This window comes from Orycteropus afer, unplaced genomic scaffold, assembly GCF_000298275.1.
Source record: "Orycteropus afer afer isolate SDZICR_OR568_19922 unplaced genomic scaffold, OryAfe1.0 scaffold00460, whole genome shotgun sequence".
In the NCBI taxonomy this organism is placed as follows: Eukaryota; Metazoa; Chordata; class Mammalia; order Tubulidentata; family Orycteropodidae; genus Orycteropus; species Orycteropus afer.
In genome coordinates this window covers 1023532-1039721 of record NW_006922047.1, presented here as the reverse complement: position 1 = coordinate 1039721, position 16190 = coordinate 1023532, and the positions used below count along the sequence as shown (strand labels likewise).

The 16190-nt window shown below is 53.2% G+C and overlaps 2 protein-coding genes across 2 annotated transcripts in view; one reads left to right on the top strand and one right to left on the bottom strand.

The window, feature by feature from the left end:
• Positions 1 to 457, top strand: part of CC2D1A (coiled-coil and C2 domain containing 1A) — an 18936-nt gene extending 18479 nt beyond the window's left edge. Inside the window, exons 27-29 of the mRNA XM_042782752.1 lie at positions 151 to 227; positions 307 to 354; positions 437 to 457. Coding sequence (XP_042638686.1) covers positions 151 to 227; positions 307 to 354; positions 437 to 457 — 146 coding nt within the window. The remainder of the gene's footprint in view (positions 1 to 150; positions 228 to 306; positions 355 to 436) is intronic.
• A 1319-nt stretch (positions 458 to 1776) lies between these two features.
• The window catches only part of PODNL1 (podocan like 1), a 51377-nt gene continuing 36963 nt past the window's right edge, over positions 1777 to 16190 (bottom strand). Inside the window, exons 2-10 of the mRNA XM_007954426.1 lie at positions 6574 to 6795; positions 5763 to 5856; positions 5398 to 5462; positions 5168 to 5277; positions 4637 to 4793; positions 4047 to 4162; positions 2783 to 3440; positions 2029 to 2177; positions 1777 to 1927 (exon numbers count right to left, since the gene is read on the bottom strand). Coding sequence (XP_007952617.1) covers positions 1777 to 1927; positions 2029 to 2177; positions 2783 to 3440; positions 4047 to 4162; positions 4637 to 4793; positions 5168 to 5277; positions 5398 to 5462; positions 5763 to 5856; positions 6574 to 6795 — 1722 coding nt within the window. The remainder of the gene's footprint in view (positions 1928 to 2028; positions 2178 to 2782; positions 3441 to 4046; positions 4163 to 4636; positions 4794 to 5167; positions 5278 to 5397; positions 5463 to 5762; positions 5857 to 6573; positions 6796 to 16190) is intronic.

The window sequence follows — 16190 nt, the reverse complement described above, 5'->3', positions numbered from 1 at the left end:
AGGGGAGAGGGTGGGCACAGTGGGGGAGAGGGAGAGGGTGGACACAGTAGGGGAGGGGAGAGGGTGGGCACAGTGGGAGAGAGGATGGCCATAGTGGGGGAAGGGGGCAGCTGGGCTGGGCCGCTTCCCTGAGCCCCTCTCTGCCCTCAGAGTACATGGCCCAGCTGGAGCGGCAGCTGCAGTTCTACACCGAGGCCGCCCGGCGCCTGGGCAGCGATGGCAGCAGGGTGAGGCAGGGTGGGCGAGCAGGGCTGGGTGGGCATGGGGCAGGGCTGCTAGGGCATCTGCCAACCCCCATCCCCACAGGAGGCTGCGAAGGAGGCGTTGTACAGGCGGAATCTGGTGGAGAGTGAGGTGAGGCCCGGCCTGCCCCGCCCCCAGCCGGGTGGGGGCGGGGCCGTGTCTGCTTATCTGACCCTGGAGGCCTCTCCCCCAGCTGCAGCGGCTCCGAAGGTGAGGGGCTGACAGGAGAGTGGCCCCAGCCCAGGGAGCCTGAAGCCAAGCAGCTGGGAGGAGCTGAGCGTGGCCCAGACCAAATGAGCAGACAATCAGTGGACAATCAGCTCTCGGGACACAGATGGAGGGCCGTCTCCTGCGGTGCTGACCCAGGCCCAGTTGGCAAAGCCTCTCTGGGGGAGCGTTGGGATGGTGCCCAGCCAGCTTGGCCCAGCTCCTGGCACCCTGGAGGCAGGCTAGCCCGGGTGGGCCCCTGCAGAGCCCCGTTTGCACAACTCTGGGTTGCCCAGTCCCTGGCCTGCCCTGAGGTGGGAGGTGGTGAGACCAATCCTGGGGGCCCCTGCAAGCACTTTACTTCCTGTCCCTCCCCTGCCTTAACCTCCTGAAGCCTGCCCACACCCCAAAGAAGCTACTGAGGTCACCTGAGCTTTGGTTGACTGCTCTGGCCCAGCCAGGCCACCAGGACCAACCTTCGGAATAAACGGCTAGGGCCGCACCCAGCCCAGCCCTCTCCGTCTTTGTTTCTTGGTCCAGCCCCCAGTGACTGACCCGGGGTCCCCCCCACAGTCCTGCACAGGGTGCATCTGACTCAAGTCAAGTGCCTACTGTGGGGGTGTGCCTGAGGGTCTGCATGGGGATCTGTGGTCTGCTCTGTTGCAGTGACTGGCCTCGGGTGCTCCTGGGTTTACACTTCTGGGTGGTATATAGGGCCCCTGGTGGTGAAGGGTTGGTGGTTCACACCTGTCCAGTGGCACTGAGGAAGAAGGTCCCGGCAATTTGCTTCCATAAAGATTATAGCCAAAAACACCTTATGGGTCAGTTCTGCTCTGATGCATGTGGGGCCACCATGACTTGGAATTGAGGCATTGGCGATGGGTTTGGTTTTTTGGGTGACTCATAGTGGCACCACAGGGTAATGTGGGCCATGCCAGCACGTGGGGGCCCTGGGGCCCTATATGGGGATGGGTAAGGACGACATGCACCCACTGGCCTCAGATTCCAGCTTTGCCGTTCATTGGCTCATTGCCTGAAACAAAGTGCTTAACCCATTTAGCACCCAGACCTTCAGTTTCCCCAGGGGCACACAGTTGGTGAGAGCCCCTGCAGCAAGGTTTGTGAGGGGCCAGTGGAAGGGTGCCTGGTTGATGTGAGTGCCCCAGAGGCTTAGGCTTTATTGTCATTGTCTCGTCTGCCTTAGGGGCGGGGAGTGCACACCTGGAGGGAGTCTTGTGTGCTTCTCATTGCCCCCACACCTCACTATATGGAAGTGGCACCCTACCCCCGTCAGGCCTGATTCCTGAGGCCTTGTCAGTCTGTGGCTCAGGGGCCACCTGCCCGTGGTTGACGTGGGGCCGTGGGCGGCAGCCGGACGAGGACCTGCTCTGGGTTACCCGTTGTGTCCACCACTCGCAGGTGTGGGAGGCCCAGAAGGGCTTCAGGCGCGATGCTCATCATATGAAGCCTGTTGGCCCTGGACAGGGAGGTGCATGTGAGGGTGGGATGGGGCATAGAACCCCCTGATAAAAGGTGACCACCCAGGCCCTCGCCTGCCCAGCTGGCCGCCCAGGGCACCTGAGGAAGAGGGCTCGCAGGCGAGGTGTGCTGGCGAAGGCCTCGGGGCCCACGTAGCCGATGCGGTTGCCCTGCAGGTGCAGCTCTTCCAGGGCCTCGGGCAGGTCCGGTGGCACAAAGGACAGCTCATTGTGGCTGAGGTCCAGCACCTGGTGGGCAGGTGAGATGGCATGTGGTGGCCCCAGCCCTCTTCTGGGCCTTCCCCCTCTACACTCGGCCCGGACCTCTGCCCCCTTCCCTCTGTCCCCCTTCATGGCTGCAGAATTCCTCCCTTTGACAGAAGTAAACCGAGTCCTTTGGTGTAGGCCCTGCTCTCGGTGCTGGGGCACGGTCAGAGGGCTGCCCACTGCAGAATCATTGCGGGGCAGTGCTTTTCTATGTCCCCAATCATTTAGTCATCATCCTAACAGAGCAGGACCTATCCCCGCCTGCTCTGCAGGCCCTGGAGCAGGGCCAGACACTGGAGAAGCACTAGAACCGTGGAGTTGGCAGGCTGCGGCAGCTTGACCCTTGTTTGATCAGTTTGGTCAGTAGAAGCTAGGGACAGCGGTGTCCACTGGTGAGGTAAGGGGGAGGCCTGGGGGACTGGGGGACTAGATGCCAGGGACAGTGTAGGCGAAGGCCTGGAGGTTGGGCTTGTCTAATTCACCCCATGGCTGGCACCAGGTAGCGTTTGTGACATCGCAAGGCCCTGGAGCTGCAGGGTCTGGGCAGGTGGAGGGGTCACGTGCAGTGTTCCTCCTGCCACCCTGACCTTGAGGGCCTGCAGCTCGTGCCAGGTGCCAGGCCCAATGTCGCCCACCCGGAGCCGGTTGTGGGCCAGGCTGAGCTCCTGCAGCTGGTCCAGGCCAGCCAGTGGCTCGGGCTCGAGGACGCGAAGCTGGTTGCGCTGCAGCCGCAGGGCGTGGAGGCTGGAGGGCAGGCGGGCGGGCAACTGCGTCAGTTGGTTGCCAGCCAGGTCGAGGCTTCGCAGGGCACGCAGTGGGCGGAAGGCCCGGCGGTGGACGCGGGCGCTGGCCAGGCAGTTGTAGGCCAGGTTGAGTTCAGTCAGACCCCGCGTGGAGGCCAGGTCACGGGCACCCAGTGCAGCCACTTGGTTGTAGGGCAGCACCAGGGCCCGCAGGCGGCGGGGCAGCGCCAGGGGCACACGCTCCAGCCCGTTGCCGTACAGGTGCAGTGTGTGCAGGCGCTGCAACGACTGCAGAGCCCCAGGGGGCAGCCCCGTGCCCCCCAGCTTGTTGTGCTGCAGCAGTAGGTAGCGCAGGCCCTGTGCTCCCTGCAGCCGAGCCCCCTCCACCCGCCGGATGCGGTTGCGGCCCAGGTGCAAGACAGCCAGGGTCCGGGGCAGGCCTGCAGGCACCTCTTCCAGCTGATTGTGGGACAGATCCAGGTATTCGAGGCTGCACAGCTTGCTGGTGGGAGAGAAGGCCAGATGTCAGGCTGGGCACTGAGAAGTAAGGCCAGGCCGGGTCTCTAGAGGGTGGTTTGAGGAGTTGTCTTAGGACAGATCTTAGCTGGAGATTTCAACTTGGCTGTGATGATTCGTGAAATTTGGGTGGGAGACAAGCTCGGTGAGCAGGGCAGATTCTGGATGAAGAATTAGATGGGATGACCAGAGGTCTAGGTCTCAGAGAGAGCTGACCTTCTGAGTGGCCACTCTGCTAACCATGTCACAGGGTGACGGGAACAAGGACACTGCCCAGTGCTCAGCCAAGCCTGGCACACAGTAGGGGCTCACTAAGATGAATCACAGGAGTCACAGGGGAGGGAGACTGGGGGGTTAAAAAAAAAAAACATTGCCGTGGAGTCGGATCCGACCCATAGCGACCCCTCCTTGCGTTTCCGAGGCATATCACTACGGAAGTAGATGGATGGCCCAACCTTCTTTCTGGGGAGTGGCTGGTGGGTTTGAACCAGCAGCCTTCTGGTTAGCAGTCAAGTGCCTTAGGCATTACGCTACCAGAGTTCTATGGGTCCTAAACTCTGGATGCTTGCCTTCCACCCGCCCCATGCCCCACCTGAAGGTGGTGGTGTCCAGGCCGCTGTCAGTCAGCCGGTTGTGCTGGAGGTAGAGCTCACGGAGCTGGGTCTGGCGGCTCAGGGCCCCTCGGGGCACCTTGGAGATGAGGTTATTCTGGGGGGGTAGGGGGAGAATGACACTGAGGGGCCAGGACAGAGAGCATTCAGGAGCCGTGGAAGGCTCTGGAGTGAGGGAGTGACAGGGAGCTTGTCTTTAGCAAGATAACGAATTCCGGGCATGCTCAGAAGGATTGTGAGTGGTTACAGGGGGCCAGGTGAGGAGGCAGAGGGAACTCCAGTAGAGGGTTGACAGAAGGGACAGCCAGGGGAGAGAGAAAGGAGAGTGTGGGGAGGAATCACGAGAAACCAGAGTTAGAAGTACAGGCCTTGTTTCCATCATCAGAGACCTTCAGACTGTGTTCATTTGCTTTTGCACTGATGAAGTGCTGAGCACTGGATGTCACTGTCATTACACCTTACTTGAGCCCCGGGAGCAGAGCAGGGAGTGTGAGGAGGAGCCCTGTGCCCAGAAGTCACAGGCAGTGAGGAAGCCGGTGCCCATGCCCAGCCCCGCACCCCCCGGACACACCTGCAGGTGGAGCCGCTCCAGCGAGGCCGGCAGACTAGGCGGCAGGTAGCTGAGCCGGTTGCTGGAGAGGCTGAGTGTGGCGATGGCCTCAGAGCCACGGAAGGCGTCAAGGGGCAGGCCTCCGTTGCTCAGCTGGTTGTTATGGAGGTACACAGACCTGAGGGGAGCCAGGTTCCAGCCACCAGGCTCTTCTCACCTCCCACTACCCTTACCCCCCCACTTCCGGCCCAAGGCTTCCTTCTGCAGGTGGAGGTGTGAGAATGTGTGTGTGTGTGTGTGTGTGTGTGTGTGTGTGTGCGCGCGCGCGTGCGCACTGCTTCCTTCTTAGGCTAGAGTTCTCCAGGACAGATTTTGGGGGGGCTGTCTCTTCCCTCTGAACCCCCCAGGTGGGGCCTCCTCAGACCTCTAGGGCAGCGACTTTCTGGGCCCCCAGAACAGGCCTCGCTCAGGCCCCCGGTTAGGGCCCCCCAAGGTGGGGCCATGATCCCAGATGATATGAAGCCTGGGGTCCTGGGCTGAGCCAGGGCCTACCTGAGTGCCGGCTTCTCCCCAAAGGTGAGCGGGAAGATCTCTGTCACTTGATTGGCAGCCAGATCCGCGACACGGAGGGAGTGGGGCAGAAACTGGGGGGCCACTGATAGCTGCGGGAGCACAGCCCACTGGTCCTGGTGCCCCCCAGTCCCCTCGGGTCACACTGCATGGTGACCCCAGGCCAGGCTGTGCCCTCTCTGGGCTTGGCCTTAGGGATGGGGGGAGCTCACCTTGTTGTGGGCGACATAGATGTGTTGTAGCTGGGTGAGGGACTCGAAGGCCTCGTCCGGCAGGCCTGGGGGTAGGGGCCAGTGAGGGGACCCTGGGCCTGACAGGGCTGGGGCTGCTTCCCCAGTGCTTCTAGCTGTGCTGGGGCCCCAGCTAAAGGCTGGCAGAGGCTCCATTGCACTCGCAGCCTGCCCACCCCCCATCCCTACTCAAAACACACACACACCCAGCCCCTGAGTTTCCATCCTACTCAGCAAAGGGTACTTCTGGAAAGTCAACCACAGAGCTGCCCACAGACCCAGGCTGGGAAGGGAGAGGGCCACTGGGACTCCTGTCCCCATATGCTCCAGTCCCCCTGCCCCCTCACCCTCGGAGGAAATGAGGTTGTTGTGCAGATTGAGGGTCCGGAGGCCACTGAGGCGCGAGAGCTCGTTGTAGGGGAGTTCCTGGAGCTGGTTGTTCTGTAGGTCAAGGGTAGGGTATTTACACCTGATCCCCATGACCCATCGCTCTCAATGAGCTCTGATTCTCAACTCCCCACCAGCCCCAACACCCCATCACCCCACCACGATCCCTAACACCCATCACCCTGATCCCAAACAACCCCATTAACCGCCAAGATGTGAACCCCAACACTGCACACTACCACAGTCAACTCCAAACACTGTCACCCTAGCCCCAAACAATCCCATGACTGACAAGACTTGGACCCCAACACCCCGTCTCCCCCTCAGTCAACCCCAAATGTCCATTTCCCTGATCTCAACCCCATAACCACCAAGGTGTCGACCCCAACAACCCATTACTACCACTCCAACTCCAGACATCCCCATAACTGCTGAGATGGGAATCTCAACACCCCACCACCTCCATAGTCAACCCCAAACATCACCCCGACCCCAAGCAACCTCATGCCCACCAAGATGTGGACTCCAACACTCCATCACACCCACAGTTGACCCCAATCCCTGTCACTTCCCATATCTCTACCCCAACAGCCCTCACCTCCCACACAAACCCCAACACTGTCTCCAACCCTGAATTCTATTCCTTCTGTTGTTTCCCAGACTTCACAGTCAACCCCCTTTCCCTGGCCCTGCCTATGGACCCCTGCAGCCCAGAACCCTGTGCCCCATGCCTTGCATGCTGAGCCCCCACTCCCCTCCGCCTAGCCCCACCTGCAGGGAGAGGTGCTGAGTGGCCCTGGTGATGTTGTCTGGGAACACTTGAAGGTCCAGGCCATCACAGTCCACAGTGTCCACACGGGGGCAGGAGCAGCGTGGGGGGCAGTCCCGGGGCAAAGGCTGCGAGCTCTCCCCAAGGTGGGGGAAGGCAGCGTCCTCCATGCCAGGGGCCACTGGGGGGCCCAGCCACAGCAGGAGCAGCAGCAGGATAAGCCACTGGAAGTGGAGGGAGGGGTCAGCAGCCCCTCGCTGGGCACCAGCTCACCATGACGACAGGAACATCCTGAGTCGGGAGGGGCTGGGGGGCAGGCATGTGCAGCAAGAGCCAGCTGGCAGGCTAGGGGCGGGCAGGCTAGGGGCGGGCAGGCCCCACCCTTAGACCCTCCGCCCCCTTACCATAGCCAGCCCAAGCTCTGCCGTCTTGATCGAACTGCCCGCTAAGGCTTCCTAATGGAAACCAGGCAGTCACCTCCTGGAGCCTCTGCCGCAGCCACCACCATCCCCATAGCTCAGCACAGGCTATCCCCTGGCCTGTTCTCTCAGGGGCTCCAGGGGCTGGCTTGCCCCTGCCCCGCCCTGGGGAGGCCAGGCGGGTGGCCAGACTGGGGTGACGAGGACAGGCCAACCCAACCCCCCCAACTCTCCCCAACCGGCCCCCCACCGCCAGCTCCTGCTTGCATAACCTCAGCCAGCCTGGGCCGGGCCACAGGAACAAGGAATGTTTGGGGAAAAGCTGAGATTCGCCCTGTCTGGTATTTGAGCCGACCACAGGAGGAGTGGGGATGGAGGAGTGGGGGAGGTTTCAAGGCCCAAAAGAGTTCCCCGAGGGGGTGGGTGGGCAGGGCCTGGCAGTGAGGGGTCCAAGGAGGCCTGGGCTCAGCCTGCCAGACCAGATGCCAGCCTAGGGTCTCTTGGCCAGGCTTGCTGTCCGGCCCCTCCTCTCCTCTGCCAGCTGGCCCTGCTGGCAGCCAGAGTCCCCTATCCTCAAGTGGCTGTGGCTGCTGGAAAGGAAATTGCATGTATGTAGGGACCAGCATGGTGGCTTGAAGCTGTGAACCTAGTGCTAGGATGTGAATCTGCCACCTCTTTGGCTTTGGTTTCCCTCTCTATCCGGTGGGGTAATGGCTGTACTCACCTCTTAGGAGCGTGGTAGGATTAAATGAGATAATGCATCTGGGGTGTGCAGGACAGCGCCCAGCAAGTCCCTGGCCCTCAGTATCCAAAGTGGTGGTGTTAGCAGTGGGCGAGGAAGCACAGAGTTTGCCCATTCAAATCCCCTACCTGTGCCATCTACCACCAGGGTGACTTCACTGCCTGAACCTCAGCTTTCCCACATGTAAAATGAGGATGACAGACCACCCTCCCTCAAAAGCCTAAGAGCAGAACTAGGTAATGCGTAGGATGTTAAGAATGGCGCCCACAGTTCATGAGAGCTCAGCTCGGGAGCGGGAGCGGCCTGGGCAGGGCAGGGTGGGGCAGGGTGATGGGCTGGATAGAGGTCAAGGTCTCCCAGGAACAGCTTGAAGCAAGGAATATGTGCCTTGATCTTGGAGAAAACACCTGTAGGAGGGTGGGGAAGTGCTGTAGGAAAGACAGTCAACACTGAGTTATTAATTCGGCAATTACCTTATCACAGTTTGCCTGGGACTCTCCAGCTTTATCACTCAAAATCCCATGTCCCAAGAAGCCCCTTAATCCTGGGCCAATTGGATGGTTGCTCCCCTAGCCATAAAGCACGTTCCCACTGTGAGCAGCCAGGGCTCAGTCCCACACTGGGGGGCTTTGGGAGACAGCAAACATGGACCTCAGAGTCATCCACCTGAGGGGTCAGGGAGCTCCTGAGCACTTTGGGTATGTTCTGGTGGTGCAGTGGTTCAGGCACTTGGCTGCTAACCAGAAGGTTGACAGTTCAAAGCCAGCAGCCACTCTGTGGGAAACAGATGAGGCATTCTGCATCTGTAAAGATTTGCAACTTTGGAGACCCTGTGGGGCAGTTCTGCTGTCTTACAGAGTTGCTATGCGTCAAAACAAGTTGATGGCAGTGGGTTTGATTTGGTAAACCAGACTCCAGCCCCAAAGAGCTTCAGATGCCTGAAGTTGGAGGTAGGCCAAGTGTGCCCCAATGGTGAGGCCCAAGGGACACCTGCTATAGTGGCTTATGGGGTTGATGATTATGGGAGCAAACCATGGGGAGGTGCCAATGAGGGGTGTCAGGGTGATGGAAATGGGATCTGAGGTTCAGGGTATGAGAATGGGAAGGGGTGTGAGGGAGGGAATGAGAGTAATGGACAGAGAGGGTGTTGGGGGTCCTTGAAAGTCTGTAGTATTCACCCCAACCCATGAAAGAGGAAAGTTAGGCCCAGAGAAGGGGTTGTTTGACCACGTTTCCCAGGAAGTGTGGCCTCATTTTTTTCCCCATCCTCTCCATGGATGGGACAAGAGACACATCTTAGCTTCAACCAGAAAAGAACAACAGGCTCCACTCCAAGTTCTTCACATGGGACTGATGGCCTTTAGCGTGGAGGCTGAGTAGCATCCCCACCATCTTCCGACAGACTAATAGGGTCAGCCTCCAGGAGGCTGAACCACCACGGCAGTCCTAGCCCAGGGAGCCGGGAACAAGAACCAGGCTGTTTGACTTGCTGGCAGGTCTCTTCCAGTTGTGAAAGTCAAAGAACCCAAACCGAACTAGTGAACACCAGGGCATTTATTGGCTCATAAACTGAAAAGTTGGGGAATGTGTCCTTCAGGCACAGGTGGATGCAGGGGCTTAAATGATATCCTCCAGATGAACTCTCTCTCTACCTCTCAGCTCCTCTGTACAGTGTCAAGATGGTGACATACATGCTTCTCCGGTTTCTATGCAGCTGGATGCCCCATTTTGAATTTCATTGGCCTAGCTTTGGTCACATGTTCATTCCTGAACCGGTTCCTGTGGGCAGAGGGATGGAATGTGCTGGTGAGCTAGGAACCTAACTACTTCTCCTGTAGAGAATCCATGGCTCTTATCTTCCTGAAACAAACATCTCTTCCTCCCTCCACCCAGCCCTTCCCTGCCTTGTCTAGCCCAGCCCTGCCCAGCCGAGCCCAGTCCTGCCCAGCTCAGCTCTGGCCTGCCACTGTTGCATCAATGTCCTGTACAGGATCTGGCCCAATCAGCGTTTGGTACATGTTTATGGAATATATGTAGGTGTATGTCTGCATGTGAAGGCTTCACAGTGAGGGGTGTCAGTGTTTCTTAGTGCCTCTGAGGCTCTGATCTCAGGACAGGGAGGGCTGTGGGATCAGGGGAACAAGTGAAAACTGCAATGCCACTGAGGGAAGTTGGCACAACAATGAGATCTCATTTGGGGTTGAGGTGGTGGTGTGGAAAGGAGCAAAAGGCTGAAAGGAGATGCGGCTTCCCAGTAAGAAGAGGAAAGGAGGAGCCTTAACTCTGTGCTGGTTAATAATCCCAACGGCACACTGTGAGCCTGCCCTTCTCATCTCCTGATGATGTTCACCTTTGAGATACAGGCTGAGGACAAATTCCTCAATCAGCCTCCATCTGACTGATCCCCTCAGGATCTGGATCCAACCCATGAAAGTCCTAATTTTTTAGCCAGGCATATGGCTGCCTGGAAAAAAAAAAAAAAAAAAAGCTATACTTTCCAGCCTCCCTGGCAGCTAGGTATGACCATATGATTGTGTTCTGACTAGTGGGGTGTAAGCAGAAGGTAGTCTGAGCAACTCTGAGGAAAAGTGGGTACCTTTCTAATTCCCACTGTTGGGATATAGATGTGATGGGTGGAATGCCAACAGCATGTTGGACTATGAAGTTACTTTGGGAATACAGGCTTTGCATGGTGGAACAATAAGATAGAAGCAACATGAATCCTGCATACCAAGAAAGATTGTGCTACCCCTAGACTGATCAGCTGCAGTCATCTTGAATGCGATATTTAAACCACTGTTTATCTTTCATTTCTTTCTCTTTTTCCTGTGTTTTGAAGCTGAATCTAATCCTAACTAATACAGGGGTAACCATAGAGTTGAGCATTAAAGCCACATTGTGGGTGTTATTAGTCAAGAAGAAAGTATACATCAAGAAGAGAATGGGGCTCAATAGAGGGGCATGGTATGTCATTATGAAAAGTCATATTTTAAAACATTTAATGTGGGGAAATGCATTTGATACAATATTACGTGAAATAACATCGTTCTAATCTACTGAAATGGGTATCTGTGGGTATGAGAGAATGTGCATGTCTGGAAAGGAGTGGAAAAAAACACCCGAAATATGTATTCATAGATGTATAGCTACAGATTATGAAAATTTCATTCTCTTCCTCATAGTTTTGCACTCTACACATCTCCAGTAAACATGTATTACCCTTTAAAGAAAGAATAGAATGGGACAGAAGGTGACTGTTGTGGAATGCTTATACTTGAGGGGTGGGTAGAAGAGGAGCCAATGATGACTGTGGAGAAGAGGACCAGAAAGAGACACGGAGCCTGAAGATAGCTGGCAAAACAGGAAATGAACCTGCCGTGTGTACTCGTCAGGAAGGTAAGATCTTTCTTCATAACAACCCCAAATGTCAGTGACTTACACCAGCGCTGGTTGTCCACACTATATGTCCTCAACAGATCAGCAGAGTTTCTGTGCCACATCCAGTCACTCAGGGACCCTGTTTCGGTTACCTAATGCCTCTCTGACAGGAATATACCACAACTGGGATGGCTTAACAAACAGGAGTTGATTCTTCTACAGCTTTGGAGACTGGAAGTCTTGAGTTCAAAGTGCCAGGCTCTAGGGGCTGGGTGAAAGCCCCTCGGCCTTAGGCTTCAACTCTGCCTCTTGCTCCCAACCTGCTGAAACCAGAGGCATCTCCTCTCTCAAGCAGCTGCTAGCTGCCAAGGCTGACAAACCCAAGGTCAACAAGTGGAAAGGCACAGTCCCAATATTACCAAACCACACGGGAGGCCACTAATTCAAGTCCATTAAAAGTCCCAAGATCAGCAGGGCAACATGGCAGAGTGCTGAACAATGACTCGGCTACGTGCAGGGTTCAAGCATGCCGTCAACTAGAGACCTTCCTGAAAGGTGCTTCTTATATACTGGAAGCATCCCATGTTCCTAAAGTAGCTACTCTGCCGCTCCAGTCCCTTCTACCATGGAGTTAATTACCAGTCTCACCACGGGAGCTAACTACATCCATCTGCCCAGCCACTCAATCAGGCCCAGCCAAGTTGACACACAACCTTAACTACCACAGACCCAATCCCACAGAGGCTCCGTAGTTGCTGTGGCAGGGAAAGAGACTTGGGACTCCCGCATCAGCTTTTTAATGCTTCTGCCTAGAAGTGCAACATAACACTTTTTCTCCCATCTCATTGGCTAAGATTAGTCATGCAGTTCTCCCTAACCATAAAGAGGTGGAAGGGGGATGCAAATGGAATATCTGAAGTTTTATTCTCTCTGCAACAAAGGCCAACAATTTCTTCTGGAAAAACTCTTACGCAGCTCCCAGCAGATGTGAAGAAGGACATTCCTTGCCACCTCATTAATTAGCAAGAAGATCTTCTCTTGCCCCTATCCCAAGGGTAGCTCCATCACTCAGGTCTCTGCTCAAATGTCACTTCCTCAGAGAGCTTCCTTACCCCTGCTCCTGATCCCCTCCGCCTGCCTTATTGTTCTTCCTCACATTTCTCACGTCCTGAATTTTTGTATTTGCGCATTATCCATCTCCCCCACTGGAATGTCAGTTCTGTGAGGTTGGGGCCTTTGGCTGACTCACCTCTGTATCCCAGCACCTAGAACAGCATCAGCAGGTAGCAGGTTATTGGTGAATACGGTTCAGTGAATGAATGAAAAAGTTCATAAATGTGTTACATTAAAAGAGAACTACATCTAGCATGCCCAAGGAATAATCTGTCTATATGTATTTCATTAGTTTCCTGTGGCTGCTGTAACAACTGACTGCAAACTGCGTGGCTTAAAACAACAGAAATTCTTCCAAATTCCTGACTCACACAACCATTAAATAAATAAGTTGCTGTGGAGTCTTTTTTTTTTCTTTTTTAAATTGTGATTTGGGTGAAAGTTTGCAGAGCAAATTCACTTTCCATACAGCAGCTCACATACACTTTGTCTCATGACAGTGATTAGAGTTTCCCACAATGCAACAGCTTTCTTCCCACTTCCTCCCTATAGTACCTCTTTCCTGTGTCCTTCCCTCCATGCAGTCCTGCCCCCTGAGCTGTCTCCCTATGCATACGCAGCCATTCTATTCTCCAATGACTGACCTCTCCAAGGAGTATATCTACCCGGTTGTACCTGACTCATAGCGACCCCTCCTTGGGTTTCTGAGGCAGTATCACTACGGAAGTAGATTGCCCAACCTTCCTTCTGAGGACTGGCTGGTGGGTTTGAACTGCTAGCCTTCTGGTTAGCAGTCAAATGCCTTAGGCACTACGCCACCAGAGCTCCTTATATGCCTGTCTTTTGTTTGGCTGGAAACCACAGGAGTGGGTTCAATTTGTGTAGTCTGTTTTGACTGATAGGGACCCCATGGTACAGAGTAGAACTTCCCCGTGGGGTTTCTGAGACCGTAAATCTTTATGGAAGCAGACTACTACATGTTTCTCCCCCAATGTACCAGTTAGCGGTCAAACACTTAACCACTGTGTCACCAGGGCTCCTCTGTACAAACCATGTAAGATAATAAATGTTTATTGTTTTTATTTAAAAAATATATAAAAAATCCACAAAATTAATTTTCTCATAGTTGTGGGGGCTGGAAGCCCAAGATCAAGGTATTGGCAGAGTTGCATCTTTTCTGGAGGCTCTGAAGGAGAATCCATGCTGTGCTTCTTTCCTGACTTGTGGTGGCTCTAGGTTTCCTTGTCTTGTAGACACATTACTCAGTCTCTGCCTCTGTCTTCATGTGGCCACCTTCTCAGTATCCCTGTGTCTGTGTTTCTCCTCTTCTCTCTCCAACAAGGACACTTGTCATTGGATTTTGGGCCCACCTAGGTAATATAGGTAGCGTGGTGGCTAAGGCACTTGCCTGCTAACCAGAAGGTTGGTGGTTCAAACACACCAGCCATTCCTCGGAAGGAAGATGGGGCAATCTACTTCTGTAGTGACACTGCCTTGGAAACCCAAGGAGGGGTCGCTATGAGTTGGGCCCTACTCGATGGCACATAACAACAACAACAACAGGTAATACAGGATGATGTCATCTCAAGATCTTTAACTTCATTACGTCTGCAAAGACTCTCCAGTAAGGTCATTTTCGCAGGTTCTGGAGGTTAGGATGTGGACATATCTTGTGGGTCACTATTCAACCCTCTACACATATTAACACAAACAGAGCTAATCTTGAAAGAGGAAAAACAAAGGCAGAGTAGTGCTAACAATATTTGTAATTTCCATAAATTGAAAAAAAAAGAAAGCTGTTGGCTGGCTCTGGGTAAACTGGATGGCTGAGGCTGGAGGGGCGGGGGCGGATTTGCCATGGAATAAAGCCTGTGGAACGTTGTATTAAAAATGTTATTGAGGCATAAATGGCACACAAAACATACAAGAGTAAAATCTCATTTCAAAAGTCAACATATATACATAGTTATTACAATACTCTTATTAACCATAATATTCTTTACTTGCTGTTGTATTCAGTGTCTACCTAGGTGCTTACCTGTCTTCAAGGCTCCAGAGTTACAAGCTACTCTACGGATACCCCTAGTCTCTTCTCCCCGGACTATGGCCAGAAGATTCCGTGAACTGTCCAAACTACAGGACACTTACTGACCAGGGACTGAGTTCCATCATCTTCGCCCCCAGTCAGCAGGAAGCAGCTAGGATGAGTTGTCGCCCCATTTCCCAAAACTGTGGAACAGTAACCATTCTAAAGGGGAATTAGAAAACTGAGTAAAATGTTCCCCAAGAATGTGGAATAGTATCTATTCTAAGGGGGAATTGAAACCCAGTAAAGTAAAAACTATTTCCCCCCCACCCTGGCACCCCCCCACCCTGGCACCCGGATGGGGATAGATAAGTAAACTAAATTACCCCCAACCCCCCAGGCAGATGAGTATTCAGTTCCTTAAAGAACTGAATGGAAAACATTCCTTCCTGCAGATGATAGACTTGCTAAAAGTATTTTAGAAATAACTTGTAAATTAACTCTGGCCACAGACAATAGAAATGTTTTAGAAACAACTTGTAAATGAACTCTGGCCCGCCTGACATAAGGGAACAAAAGTTAATTGCTGACCCTCTCCCCTCTGCCCAAGCCCCATAACAAGAAACTAGTGACTCATCCGTAATCGTCACCAATTTCACGTTCATGCCCCAAATTCCTCAACCTTTTGTGAATATGCACAACCCCCTCTCCTGAAACCGACAAAATTCGAGATCCATGGCATCTCGGGGAGTTTAGATCTGGGTACTAACTACCCCTAACTCCTTGTACTGCTGCTTTGCAATAAATAATTTTCTCTCCTCTCAAAAAAAAAAGTCAACATATATACACCCATGAAACAATCACCATAGTCAAGCTAGTGAATATTTCCATTACCTTCAAAAGTTTTCTCCTTCCCTTTGATCATCTATCCCTCCCTTCCTCTCTCCACCCCCAACCCCAGGAAACCACAGATCTGCTTTTTTGCAATTACAGATTAGGTTGTATTTTCTAGAAATATATATAAATGGAGTCGTGGAGTATTTTTTTTTTTTTTTTTTTTCCCCAGTTTTCTTGTGGTCAAAGCAAACAGACAAGACACTCACCAACATAACAACTTCCCCGTTTACAGCTCAGGGACATCGATGACATTCTTCATGTTGTGCCACCATTATTGCTAACCTTTTCGAAAATACTCCACCACCATTAGCATAAACTCAATGCCTTACAATCAAAAGCTTCTCCTTTTCCCCCTCCTTCCTACCCCGGAAAGTTCCCTTCTATATAATCTTTTCCTTGACTTTTTACAATATTTATCCTTCTGTGATTGACTTACTTCACTCAGCATAATGCCCTCCAAGTTCATCCATGTTATGTGGTGTTTTTTTTTTTTTTTTTTATGTGGTGTTTTGCAGATTCTACATCATTCTAAAGAATTCTAAAATGTTGCACAGTATTTCATTCTGTGTATGTACCACAGTTTGGTTATCCATTCCTCCATTAATGGGCACTTTGGTTGTTTCCATCTCTTTGCTGTTGTGAGCAGTTGAGTAGTAGCTGCAGTGAACATGGGTGTGCATATATCTATTCATGCCTTGCCTCTCACTTCTTTAGGATATATACCTGGTAATGGGATTGCTGGATCAATTGGCATTTCTATTTCCAACTTTTGAAGGAATCGCCATACTGATTTCCACAGTGGTTGTATCATTTCATAGTCTTACCAGCAGCGTATAAGAGTTCCAATCTAAGTATGTAGTTTTAGATGTCTGGCTTTTTCCATTTAGGAGAGTGATTTTGAGATTCATCCATGTGGGTGGATATATATCATTCTGGTTTTGTTATGTAGTAGTTCATTGTGTGCATATTCCACAATCTCTTTATCACATATTGATGAATTTTGGATTATTTCCCTGTTTAGAGTATTGGAAAAAAAAAAAAAAA